The following is a 14,824-nucleotide window of genomic DNA, read 5'->3' as shown; positions in this document are numbered from 1 at the left end:
ATAAATGAAACTAAAAGCTGGTTCTTCAAAGAGATAAAAAAAATGATAAACCTTTAGCCAGACTCATCCAGGAAAAATAGAGAGAGGGCCCAAATCAATAAAATCAGAAATGAAAAACGAGAAGTTACCACAGACACCACAGAAATACAAAGTATCATAAGAGATTACTACGAGCAACTATAACGCCAATAAAATGGACAACCTAGAAGAAATGGACAAATTCTTAGAAAGGTACAGTCTCCCAAGATGGAACCAGGAAGAAATAGAAAATATGAACAGACCAATTACCGGTACTGAAATTGAATCAGTAATTTAAAAGCTCTCAACAAACAGAAGTTCAGGATCAGATGGCTTCACAGGTGAATTCTACCAAACATTTAGACAAGAGTTAACACCTACCCTTCTGAAACTATTCCCAAAAATTGCAGAGGAAGGAAGACTTCTGAATTCATTCTGTGAGGCCACCATCACCCTGATACCAAAACTAGACAAAGATATCACAAAAAAAAGAAAATTACAGGCCAATATCACTGATGAACATAGACACAAAAATCCTCAATAAAATACTAGCAAACAGATTCCAATAGTACTTTAAAAGGATCATAGACAAGACCATATTCTTGATTAAAAAGGCCAGAAACACAAACTAAGCCTGCATTCTGACTGTTAAAAGGTATAAAATCCAAAGTAATCACAAAAACCCCCACAAAACACAAAGTAATTGATCAATACTCAGAAATGGATCTGAATCAAGTGTTTCTGCCTTAAACAAAATGACTAAAGTTTGCAACAACAAAAAAGATCTCCTTTTATGCTGCAGATATGAGAGTGTGTTTCTTCCTCCTGAGAAGGGTGTGTTTGTGTATGTTTTGTGCATGTGAGGGTACTTCTTCCTTCTCTCTGCAAATAAATATGTTTAATGTTGCCTCTAATTGAAGATAACTATTACTTAAATTTATTTTACATTATAGATTTGCCACTTGAGTAACATGTATAGTAAGATATTGCCCCAAATCATCTAGAATTTCTCAACTATTAATTATCTTGATTCTTAAATGCCAGGGATTATAGTATGTGATCACTGAAAGCTATTACCTTTGTGTACATACTATAAGGCTGAAGACTACTGTATGTTTAGTTTACTTGCAACAATTAATTCCATAAGTCTTCATGTGATTCATGCCTTCTTAGAGAAATACTGTCGATATATCTTTCCTCCTTAGGGATAGATCATTTATTAACTGATTAGCCTCTCTCTCTAATTAGTGCTTTTTAACCAGTTCATTAGCACTTTTACCAACATGATTGGCAAAAGAAATAACATATAAAACTTAATCTGTAAATTGTGTAATTTTTTTGATGGGGATTAAAATTTCTAGGTCAACATATTAGAGTAAGAGGAAAAAAATCAGATTCTAAAACAATTCTTAATAATCATGCTTTCTCCTGAAATCACACACAACCAGAGGAAGTCTCAGCTCTTGGGAGGAGAGAAGCCAGGGGACCTCTTACCAGATAAACTCCCTGCAGTGAGAGCAGTAGGTGGGCTGCCTCAGGTATGTGGCCATGAACTTATGTCCGTTGATCTGGTGGACTCGCCTTCGCATAGCCCTTTGGCGCTTCCTGGTAAAATGTTTGAAGATTCGGTCTCTCTGGAGAGTAGCTGTATATTAAAAGAAGGGAAAAAAGAATAATGTGTAATGAACCTACCTGCACCTAATGTACGAGCAAGTTTGATAGTTCAAATACTCCCCAAATTACTTTTTTCTTTCTTCAAGATGTAAAACACCCCAGAAAATCATCATGGTTTGTTAGACATATGTGAACCCTGGGATTCCCAATTGCCTAGTTATAATTGGCTATCTTGGGCCAGTCTCCCCCAGAACAGAGCGTGGGTTCCCCAGAGTTCCGATGCTCCAATATGTGACAGCAGCATGGTCCCACAGTCCCTGTCCAGCTGTCTGGGACCTCAGGTTCACCGACTGGCTGCAGTGACCTGCTGGCAAACAGGGTTCCTCATTACTCCCCTTTCATTCTGCTGTGGAACTGCCCCCAACACAGTGAGAGCCCTGCCCAAAAGCATCAGTTCCAGCACCACCTCTGTTAACTTGGAAGAGGTAGAAATTAACTGGGAATACACTCCGAGTTCCCTTTCTAATTTCATATTTTAAAAGTAGTGGCTCCTAATCTGAAGACTCTAAAAACTTTGCACCATTTAAAGATCATAAATGATATTGTCCACCTAACTGTTCTAGAACTTTTCCAATGTATGCAGAGACTTGTGATTATAAAATAAAGATTCTTTCTTCAATAATGCTTTTAAATGAATCACTGCTCCAAAGGAAACTAAAGGAATCATGCAAGAATAATCTGCTAATAAATTTTAAAACCTGGAAGAAATAGAAGATTTCCATGTAAATACATGGTCAAAATTAGTCACATAAACCAGTCTAATTTTTTAGAATGAATTGATAAAGTTTTTAAAGGACTACCTCTAATTCTGAAGGATTCATTTTATGTAGACTTTTCCCAGTAGCAATATACTCAAATAACCAGAAACTTCTATACTATCCAGAATTATCTTAAAAAGAAAAACTCACTATGACCAAGTGGGAATTTTCTCAGGAGCATAACAATGGGCATATTATTACAAAATCTATTATAGCTTATTCTATTAATAGGTGAAAGAATAAGTATGACAGTTTCAATAGATGTTTAAAAGGCACTTGATAAAATTTAACTTGTAATCCAATAAAAAATTCTTTTGAAAAGACTAAAAGATTGTCTTTTTAACATGACTAACACACATTTTCACAGGTCAGAAGCGTCAAACTGAACGGTAAATGTTAACAAAATTCCTGTGACAGTTAAGAACGAATAAGACTAATTATCACCACTATTATTTAATATTATTCTGAAAGTACTCGCCAAAGTTGTTAGAAATGAAACAAAAGATCAAACTATTAGGAAAAGGTGGCAAAGATACCATTATTTGAAGTTGTTTAATGTATGACTAGAAAACTCAGGAGAATTCAGCCTCATCTATTAAAAAAATGAGTTCGGTGTGATGGACAATCATAAATCATTAAAAGTCAAGGTATTTGGTATATCTAAAGAGCCAAAAATCCCATTCATACAACCAAAAAAACCAAATTATCTAGGAAATAATTTATCAGAAGTGCAAGATTTATATGAAAAAAAGACTATTAAATCAACTGAAGGGTATGAAAAGATAAGTAAAAATGAAGTTCTTAAATTGGAACACTCAATACTACAAAGCTGTCAATTCTATCTAAACTAATATCTAAATTCAACAAAATTTCAATCAACATTCCCAAAGGATGTTTTTAAACTTGACGATTTTTTTCAAGGTTTATTTGGTACCGTAAATATTTTAAAACTGTCCCAAACTTTCCATGAGAGAGGACCTGCTCTACATGTTAAAACATATTATAAAATTACGGTAATTTAAACAGTGCTCTACCCCCTCCAGAAAAGTCCAAAACTAGAAATCAATTTGGCTGAAAGAGAATATGGTTCAAATCAGTGGGAAAAGATGGATTATTCAATAAGTGGTGTTTAGACAATTAGGTAGCCTTTTGGAAAATATCTTTACCTCACTCCTTACACCCAAATAATCTCAGATAAATGTTGAGGTGGAAATTATAGAAAGAAAGAAAACATGGGAAAAAAATACACTCCTAGGAATGGGATGGGGATAACAAATGTCTACAGCCATAAAAGATCCACAGATTTGCAATCTATGAAATTTAAAGTCCTGCTTGTCAACAGACACAAAACAAAGTTAAAACAAACTGGGGAGAAAAGGATTTGCAACATGTGACAAAGTGTTACTATTTATAACATGTATAAATCATTAAGAAAAGAGGATAAACAATCTAGTAAAAAAGGGGCAGAGGGCTTCCCTGGTGGCGCAGTGGTTGAGAGTCCACCTGCCAATGCAGGGGACATGGGTTCGTGCCCCGGTCCAGGAAGATCCCACATGCCACGGAGCGGCTGGGCCCGTGAGCCATGGCCGCTGAGCCTGCGCGTCCGGAGCCTGTGCTCCGCAACGGGAGAGGCCACAACAGTGAGAGGCCCGCGTACCGCAAAAAAAAAAAAAAAAAAAGGGGGGGGCAGAGGAAGTGAACAAGCAATTCATAAAATTATAAATGCAGATAGACAATAAACATGTCAAGATGTCAATCCTATCCAAGATAGACATGTAAGAACTGCAAGGTAAATGACATTTTACCTCTTAAGTTGGCAAATACTTATAAAGGTAGTTAACATGCCCACTCCTACTACAGTGTAGGGAAATCAGCACCTCCAGCCTCTGCTGGTAGGAGCATAAACTGGTCTCTATGGGGTCTCTCCCCATAATCCTCTGGCTGTATTTACCCTGCTAAGCCTCAGTGTTCCCATCTATAAACCAGGTAGTGCCTTCCTCCTAGGTTTTTTCCAAGGACTGAATGAGATAATGCATTAGAAACGTTTTGCCCAGAGCTAGGCACATGGTCACATTCAACACGTAGCTATTTCAAGAATGATTTCTTTCGGTGACCAATTTGACAAATACCTATCAAAGTATTTATTCCAGTTTTGTTTTGTTTTGTTTTGTTTTTGCGGTACGCGGGCCTCTCACTGTTGTGGCCTCTCCCGTTGCGGAGCACAGGCTCCGGACGTGCAGGCTCAGCGGCCATGGCTCACGGGCCCAGCCGCTCTGCAGCATGTGGGATCTTCCCGGACCGGGGCACGAACCCGTGTCCCCTGCATCGGCAGGCGGACTCTCAACCACTGCGCCACCAGGGAAGCCCCAGTATTTATTCCAGTTTTATTGAGAAATAATTGACGTAACTTCACTGTGTAAGTTTAAGGTGTACAAGCATGACAATCTGATTTACAAATACTGTGAAATGATTACCACAATAGGTTCAACTAACATTCACCTTCTCATATAAATACAATAAAAAGAAAGAAGAAAAGGAAATATATATTTTCTCCTTGTGATGAGAACTCTTAGGATTTATTCTCGATTTTCCTATATATCATACATCAATGTTAGCTGTGGTTATCATGTTGTATACATTACATCCCTAGTACTTACTTATCTTATAACCAGAAGTTTAAACCTTTTGACCACCTTCCTCCAATTCCTCCTCCCCCTACACCCAGCCTCTGGTAACCACAAATCTGATCTGTTTTTCTGTGAATTGGTTGTTTTGTTTTTCCTGTTTGTTTTTTAGATCATACAGTATTTGTTTTTCTCTGACTTATTTCACTTGGCATAATGCCTTCAAGGTCCATCCATGTTGACATAAATGGTAAGATTTCCTCATTTTTTATAGCTGACTAATATTCCATTGTGTATATATATCACAACTTCTTTATCCGTTCATCCATCGATAGACACAGGTTGTTTCTATATCTTGGCTATTGTAAACAATGCTGCTATGAACATGGGGGTGCAGATATCTTTTCGAGTTAGTGTTTTTGTGACCTTTGTCCAAGTGTTATGTGCATTTCCTTTCATGCAACAATTCAACTTCAGGATTTGTTTTCTATAAAAAACACCAGAAAGCAGGAATATATGCTATATAGATATCAATCATTATATTCTTTTTAACAGTAAAAATTAGGGTCAATACAAGAAATCTCAAAGAATAAAATGTAGAAATAGTCCAAATAAACGTTGTTAAGATACCAATTCTTCAGAGGCTCTAGCATGGTTAAAATTGTACCTGCTTCAGGTTTTGCTTTGGGGTGTGTGTGTGTAACATCTTTGGCAAGCAGCCCAATTATTATCATTCTCAGGTTTCCCATCTATCTAAAGAAGATGAAAATATACCTTTGTCCTCAGTGCTATGGGGATAGTGTCATAATCAATATTCCTGAGAGGTTCTTACAATTTTGGATAAGGGTCACATAAGAACAGAAGTTACTCTACTGTACTGCTCTCTTCCATAATACTTCTAGAAGCCATTTAGTAACCACAAAATAAACAGATTTTAATGTTCCTTTGTTGACAGATGATGAAAGTTAGCCTAATGGTAACACCCTATACCTGATCTACATTATCACCAACCTAAAACCCAGCTCAGTACTGGCCAAAGCAAAACTTGTATTGAATTACTAAACACTTATCACATCTAAATGCAAATTAAATTCTCCCTGGGGGTCTAATTACCAATAATTTACTCATTTAATCCCTTAATACTATAAAGATTGGTTAAAAGGTCAGTTCACTTGCAGTTTTAATATTTCATGAATTGAGTCTTTTTTTTTCCCCTTCAACAGCTATTACCATTGCAGTAATGTGACCTATGAATTTTCCAGGTGATTTGTTATAGCTGGAAGGACATAGGAAGAAACCGCTTGTAGTTGTCCACCAAGTCGGTCATCCCCTAATGCCTTTGCTCCTGCCTTTCACCCCTCCTGGAATGTTCTTCCTTCCTTTTTTTTTTTTTTTTTTTTTTAAACTAGTTAACTTAGACTTTCCTGTGTGCCTCAGAGCCTAAGGAAAATCCTGAATCAGAGTGAAATGCTTCTCCCCTCTGTTTCCACAGCAACCTGGGAGCACACCTCCATCTTTTCCCTTATCCCAGGAAACTAGGGGTTATGTCTCTTTCACCTCCTATACCCAGGTGCCTCATAAGACCTCATACATGGTCATTTTTAACTAAACTTCACTCTTCCCTTTTCTCTATTCTTTTGCACATGTGCCTCTTTTTGTTTAAAAAGCAAACACACACTCACCCACACCTCAGAATTTGCAAGAAATTTAAGTCATGTAATTAAACTGGGGCCCCCATGGCTTCATATGGCTTTCCCTATCACCATTCTCTTGCTGGCTGCCCTGACCAGGAAGAAAGAACTCTGGGACTTAACTCTGTTCCCCAGAGCGCAGACTCAACCCCCATTTGACAATCAGAGTGCAGAGGGAGCTTCCTCATTGTTTGCACGGCGTCCTGTTGACTTAGGACTGAGTTAGAAGGGCTAAAAAAGACGATTTAATCCTGTTGTGCCTGAAACCACCCTGGGCTTTGAGAAACCTTTCAGATCACGTGCTAGTTGAACACATCAAGCAATCCTAACATGCTTTGCAGCCAAAACTTGCATCACAACTTCTGTTTTGCTCCTGAGGTGCTCAATGTCTCTAAGTAAATAGGAAGCTGGCTCAGTGCCCCAGAGTGGAAACTCACATTCCAGTCTCAGGAGGTGGGCAGGTCTGGAGCCCTGATCTGTCTTATCCACGAGTTGGTCTTGCCAAGCCCTCCCAACCACAGGGTAGAGAATAATTATGTCAAATGTAACGAAGGTTAACTAGTTTGAAATAAAATTATATTTCATAAAATCTGATTGTCATCCCACACACTCTTTCAGAACTCGAGGAGGCACAAGTGAGTAGGAGGCAGCCCAGGGTAAGTTTCCATCGCAGCAAGTTGTGCTGGTCTGAAACCTGTGCTGTTGATGTGAGGCTTTGCCAGGGAGGAGTGGCTCTCCGAAGTCTCTGTCAAACTGTCTAAACTTGATCTCAAAACTAGTAAATATTTCATCCTTTTTAGTCTTCTGCTCTCCCTACCTGAATTTAAGGCTTTATATACCAGACATAGACATCTGTATCTGAAAGTACTTCTGCAACATTCTGATGTGAGTCAAAAAAGCATAGTTCCAAGTTTCCAAGTGACTTGGAAGCATATTAAATCAGAAAGAGAAATCTATGGCACTTTTTAATTTTTAGAATTATTGATATAAAACATATAAAGGAAATACCTCTGATTTAGTGTAGAATGCAATTTAAGTTGAATTTGCTCAGCAGCAAAAGCACTTAGTTTACTAAAATCTGTGTCTGGTCTTCAAGGGGCGGTGGAGAGGAGGTCGTGCAGCCTTTATATATGGCAGGCAAGAGAGCGTGGTGGGTGAGCGCATGGAATCTGGAGCCCAGCTGTGAATCCTGCTTCTTCCCCTTATAAACTGGGTGATCTTGGGCAACTTGTTTTGTCTCCTATGCCTCAGTTTCCTCATTTGGAGAACACGAAGGGCTAGAGAACTCTCCTCAAAGGGCCATTCTGAGGACTTGTTGAGATAATAAGTGTAACATAATTAGAAAAAAACCTAGCAGGTGGCAACTAAGTGTTACCTATTATACTTGTTGTTAAAACTCTTACTTCAGAGTTCAAGAAATAGAAGGGATTTTTAATCCAATCACCTAATTGTCTCGAAGAAGAATCAACACCTAGGAAACCATTACCTAGAAGTTCAACAACGTGCTCAAGGCTCATCTGGTAGCTAGCTAGCACCAGAACTACCCCCGGAATCCTCCACTCTTGATCTTATCCCAGGACCATATGGTTAACATCATCCTGCACTTTGTCCTTTATTAAAATTATTAACATTGGGTCTCCTAGAATCTCCTAGAATCAATTGGGTCTCTCCCCCCGAAAGTAATAAATTTTCTGGTGAGGAAACAGAAACTAACAGGAAGGTTAAGTGAGGTCAGGCAGCCAATGATAGAAGTGGGGACGCCAGACCCTGTCTACTATGTTGAACTACTGAGCAATGCTATCAGATGTCTTTTTTCTTCTTCCTGAGATGTTCATTTTATCATGTGTGCACTTGGGAGGTGATAACTATGGGAAAAACAAACAGGAAAACCTTAGTGTTGACCAAAAGTTACCAGTCAAGAAAGAACCAGAGAGTGCTATGTTGTTAATGTCTCTAAAATACAAAATATCCTTGAAAGGTAATGCAGTAAGGTAGTGAGAGAATTTTGCTTAGTATTATCCAACATACTGAATAAGCAACCACGTGATCACAGAACTGTGTGATACGTGATAAAGAATGATGCTTAAGAACTTAAACTTAGATGATTCCTGTCTGAGACAATAGTGATAATACAGAACAATTAGCACACGTATTAAGCAAATACATAATTTAAATGAGTCTTTACAACAAGTACACACAACCAGTGGGTGAGAGCATTTGTTGGGTGTTGAGTGAAGAGAGAATCACAGGAGTTGTGTACCTAGTCATCTGATTAATTAAGGAAGACTTCATAAATGGGTTGAGATTAGCTGTTGTTTGGAAGAGGAAGGAGAAACTGGTGAACCAGGATAGGGAGAGGATTCCAGGAATTTATGCCAGCACCAGTCACAATGGCTGTGACAAACAGTGTTGGTATTAAAAATGGCAAGCAAAAGCCCCCAAATGGCACTGAGCAGAACAGAATCTTCTGTTTTTTGAAAAGAGCTGAATCACATGACTCATAGGTATTTTTAAATTCAGACAGAATGATTCAACTCAATGTAGTATGATACCTGACTCTTCAGGAGCTATACACAGGTGTTTCTCAGGGACTTGGCTTCCTCTGAGGAAGCCTAGTCTACAAAAGCATCTACCATCGTGCAAACTCATGGGGATGACTATCACTGGAAAGAGGAGAGAAAAACAATTTGCTACTAGATTGACCTTCTCGAAGAGGACTCAAGGCTCACAGCATCATGAAAGCTGAGCCCATTCTCACCCATCCCCACCTAACCCCCCAGTCTCCTCTGTCAGCAGAAAGAGGAGCAGAATAGAGGTCCTGGATGCGGCCATCAGAAATGGTACCCGAGTTCCATCAGGAACCTTGGGAAAGGCCCCTCACCCCACTGTTATAAGAGCCCTGATCTCCCATCATCCAAAAACCTCCTTCTTAATTTCACCCCTTGTATCTACGAGTACTGTCCAAAGTACAAACTCTCTCCTCAGCCCTGAAGAAAGGGACCTTGGCTCCAACAACATCTGGTTCCTCTCGCTCCACAATTTCTTCTTAGTCTCACTCACCAGCTGTTCTCTTCCCAACATTTTAAACATGTGTGTGTCCCAAGGTTTTTTGTACACCATTCTTCTGGTCTTTCAGGGCACTCATCTCCTCCAACACTTCAAAAGATCTCTTGACTTCCAACAATTGCCTATGTACTGAGGACTCGCAAATCTGCAGCTCTAGCTCTGGCTTCTAACTACTAAACTTGTTTCTAAGTAGCTTCTCAGTATCTCTTCAAGACATCCCCAAAGCACCTAAAACTTGACATTTGTAGGCTGAACCCTCTTCCTCAACCTCTTGAACCCACGTTTCTTCCTAGATAATAGTACCACTATGCTTGGAGTCATCCAGAAAAAGAAGGAAAAAAAACCCCAAAAACAGCATACAGATGTCTTCAGGTCCTACTTCTTCATCCACAACAAATTGATTGTCAAGTTCTACTAAGCCTTCTATGATCTGACTGGGTCTCTCCCTCCCATGCTCATTGGGTATAGTTAGTTCATGCCTTCTTCCTCTCATCTGGACTGTGAAATAGTTTCCTAACTAGTCTCCCTGCATAAGTTTGCTCCCCTCTGAAATCCATCCTTCATCCAACCAATTATGTGTATGAAATACACATAATTCACAGTGTATGTGAATATCCTGCATGGAAATCAGGCTTACTGTAGTTGTCCTATTTGAACCATAGTAAGGTAGTAGGGGGTATATTTTCCCCAAAGGGTGGTGCTTCCACTGTCCAACATCTGAGAGAAAGTTGAGTCCTCAGACAGCAAAAAGACTTTCAAGTGGGCCTTAGTCAGGTGGGAGACTAGGCTTTCCCCCGGTCCTCAATTTCTGGGGTCTGGACCTGAGGTACCAGGAATGGGGCATCCACAAGGCTCTGCGGAGAAAGATTGAGGTAGGCTAGGAGTAAGCCCAGTAGTAATGGGCTTGGAGGACCAGGATTCCTTTCATTAGGAACCCAGCAGATCTTATACTCCTCCACTAAGTCTGTTTAGCAGATACCAATGTTGACTTCCCTAACCCCACACCCATAGTTCTCAGGAACCCATCAAATCTTCTCCTCCCTTTCATCCTGCCACCTGGGTTCCTTCAGGGATCTCTAAGAGTTGGCAGAACATCCTCAAGAGGCAAGGAAACTGGGATATTTATCCTCCAGCTCCCATCTGACATTGGTTAATGGCTGCTTCAAGGAAAGGGGACATTAATTCTCCAGCATTTCCAGCCCTTCTTTGTGGGCTGAGAGGAAATATGGGCGGGTCATTCATAGCATCTACCATAGAATGAATTCATACTTAGCCTGGTCCTGATTTCTTATTTATATTTTGCTGTCATATATATTTCCTAACAAGCTGCTGTGGAATGAGATGAAGTATAACTAGAAAATTCTTACAATAATAATCTTTGACTATTATTGTGCCTACTCTTTTCTGCACATATAATTTAATGACAGAAATTTCTTCTTGTTCCCTATGACAAATGCAAGGATCCTACAAAGACTCACTGCAAAAAATGGTAAGGATTTCTCCTCTGTGATTCTACAAATATTTTATTTCCCCCCAGTGATTTCATCTGTAAATAGACTTCCAGCAGCCACTTCTTCATTCTTGTTTTTTAAAATGAAAATTAAACATTGCTCAGTGGATCATTAACCATCAGCTTTCAGGATGAGCAGGAAATATGTTTCTGTTCCATCAAATTTGTATTGGATCCTTGGAGGTATGTCCCTATCATCACTCTGTCATCCTAACTATCTGGAAAATATCTCAAAATGGCATTATCCACAACTCCAAGCTTAAGTTAGATAAAGTATCTTGGTTTTATATGCTTAAAAGTTGAAGCATTTTCCAGTTATCTGGCAATTTTTCTTTTATCCTTCATTACTAAATTTAACTGGAGAGAAAATGTCCCACTCACTGTATCTCCTGTCCCTTTGATAACCTTCTGAACTTAAGAGGATAATGAAGCCATGATGTGGTTTCACTTGTCAGAGCAGAGGCAGCATATAAAAATGTCTTCTTGCTCTTTCATTATAGTTGTTTATAAAGATAATATATGGTCACTAGAGAAAATGCAAATGATACAGAAAATAAAGAAAAATTTTTTTCTTTTAAAAAGTCATCTTCAATCTTACTATACAAATAATCACTGAAAATTTTGGTGAACATGCCAAATATATACACTGTATAGACATGCAATCTTATGTAAGTGGTATCATATTCTTTGTGCTACTTTGCCAACCACTTTCCAATTAAAACGTCTTTCCATATATTTAAAAAAAATTCTTTTTAAATTTTATTTATTTTTAAATCTTTGGTTGTGTTGGGTCTTCGCTGCTGCCCGCGAGCTTTCTCTAGTTGCTGCCCGCGAGCTTTCTCTAGTTGCTGCGAGTGGGGGCTACTCTTCATTGTGATGTGCAGGCTTCTCACTGCGGTGGCTTCTCTTGTTGTGGAGCATGGGCTCTAGGCACGCGGGCTCAGTAGCTGTGGCTCGCGGGCTCTAGAGTGCAGGCTCAGTAGCTGTGGCGCACGGGCTTAGTGGCTCTGCGGCATGTGGTATCTTCCCAGACCAGGGCTCAAACCCATGTCCCCTGCATTGGCAGGCGGATTCTTAGCCACTGCACCACCAGGGAAGCCCCCTTTCCATATATTTTTGAAGACTATATATTTTTAGAGCAGTTTTAGGTTTACAATAAAATTGAGAGGAGGTACAGAAATTTCCCATATACCCCCTGTACCTGCCGTACACATGCGTAGCCTCCCCCATTATCAATATCATTCACAGGAATAGGTACATTTGTTGCTAAGGATAAACCTACATCGACACATCATAATCACCCAAAGTCCATAGTTTACCTTAGGGTTCACTCTTGGTGCTATATATTCTATGGGTTTGGACAAATGTATAATGACATATACTCATCATTATTACAACATACAGAGTAGTTTCACTGCCCTAAAGATTCTCTGTGCTTGGCCTATTCATCTCCTTCTCTTCCTCTCACCTCTGGCACCACTGATCTTTTTGATAGTCTCCAAAGTTTGCCTTTTCCAGAATGTCATAGAGTTGGAATCACACAGTACGTAGCCTTCTCAGATTGGCTTCTTCCACTTACTAATATGCATTTAAGGTTCCTCCATATCTTTTCATGGATTGATAGCGCATTTCTTTTTAGCACTGAACAATATTTCATTGTCTGGATGCACCACAGTTTATTTATCTTTTCAGCTACTCAGGGATATCTTGGTTGTTTCCAAGTTTGGGATTATGAATAAAGATGCTATAAACATTCATGTGCAGGTTTTTGTGTGGACATAAATTTTCCCTATCTTTTTAAAAGTTACTATTTCTGCTTTTATAGCAACTAATACTAAAGTTACCACTTAATCATATCTTATAAAATGAATATACAGCATGGCTGACTTAAAAGTAAGCTAATAGCATTAGCACATCACCCCTATGAAAGTAGGGTTTCTCTATTTGAAATCTGTAGTTTTTTTCTCAGTCTCATTCTCTAACAGCTTAGAGACTGTTCTCTCCACCGCCAGCCTCCAAGCTCAAGTTAGTCTTCCTTCCTCACAAAAAAGATTCTTATACAAACAACCTGTCCAACCAAAATCTTTTCCAGATAAACATGTGTTTCCTGCTGAGAACTAAAAGAATCCTGCCCTTTAGTTTGGCTGATTCCATTTCCCTTTCAATTTTTGTTTTTTTCCTTTCTACTAGTAGACTTCTGAGGTCCCTTCAAAGCTCTCAATTTCTGATTTCATGATTTCAGAAAAACTTCACAGGATATTAGCCATGAGGAGTATGATGTCTAATCATTTCCTTTTCCAACTACATGGCTGGAATGAAAGCAATGCTGCTCCCTCATGTTGCTGATTCAACATGATTTTTAAAACCACTGCACCATTGCTCATTGTAAACAGACTGATTCAAAACCTAACACTGAAGGTAAAACACCTTTATCACACAACTAAATGTGCTCCAACACTGATGCCAGGGCTTTGAATCTCAGCAAGCTTTATTTGATAGTTTTTTTTAAAAAAAGGAGAGAGAGAGAGAGAGAGAGAGACAGCTGCTTTAATCAAATGTTATTTATATCATATGGTCACTTCCTGTAGAGGCTAACAACTTAGAAGCATACATCTGGCTATTAGGTTGGTTTTTTTTGTTGTTTGGGTTATTTTTTGACAATTGCTTTATGCCTTAAATTAAACAGGGACAAATAAAATTTAAAGGTGATAAATTAAACTTTTAAAAATAATGCAAACAAAGGTTTGGTACTGACAGGGATTGAAACCACTGATAAAAGTAGAGTTTGGGATTAGCAATAAATTCCCATCTTAATGATTCAGTGTTGTTATTACTGTGCTACCAGAAAGAACATTCCACTAGTCAAAGACAAATGAATCCTCTTTTCTTAAAATCCATTCAAAGGGGCTTCCCTGGTGGCGCAGTGGTTGAGAGTCCGCCTGCCGATGCAGGGGACACGGGTTCGTGCCCCAGTCTGGGAGGATCCCACATGCCGCGGAGCAGCTGGGCCCGTGAGCCATGGCCGCTGAGCGGGTGCGTCCGGAGCCTGTGCTCCGCAACGGGAGAAGCCACAACAGTGAGAGGCCCGCGTACCGCAAAAGAAAAAAAAAAAAAAAATCCATTCAAAGGATTCCTTCTTTATTACCATAAACAACCCACTCTATATCCTTGAATAAGAGTTCATACCTTTCTAGGAAAAGCAGAAATGTATACAAGAATACACCAAATAGCCGGATAAGGTGTGACAAATGCCTCCATCTTCTGAAGCATTTAGTACTAGCTCAACATATCACATTAACAAAAGTCTGGATATTTTGGTTTTAATTCAGAGCTTTATTATAACCTAGTAAACATAGTCTAAATACACAACAATTCAACAAACTGCTAGGGTTCCGCTGGAAAATGAATAGCAAAAGACCTCTCAACCTTAAAGCTGTCATTCAATGCACAAACCACTTTGAGGGCAAGGAGGTATTCTGTCCC

The 14,824-nt window shown here is 39.1% G+C and overlaps 1 protein-coding gene across 1 annotated transcript in view; it reads right to left on the bottom strand.

The window, feature by feature from the left end:
* PRKCH (protein kinase C eta) overlaps window positions 1-14,824 on the bottom strand; it is a gene marked incomplete at both ends in the record, with an annotated part of 225,295 nt that overhangs the window by 102,498 nt on the left and 107,973 nt on the right. Inside the window, one exon of the mRNA XM_079701199.1 lies at window positions 1,513-1,663. Within this exon, the coding sequence (XP_079557325.1) occupies window positions 1,513-1,663 (151 nt within the window). The remainder of the gene's footprint in view (window positions 1-1,512; window positions 1,664-14,824) is intronic.

Source organism: Hyperoodon ampullatus, assembly GCF_949752795.1.
Source record: "Hyperoodon ampullatus genome assembly, chromosome: 3".
NCBI lineage: Eukaryota > Metazoa > Chordata > Mammalia > Artiodactyla > Ziphiidae > Hyperoodon > Hyperoodon ampullatus.
This window is presented reverse-complemented; position numbering and strand designations above follow the sequence as displayed.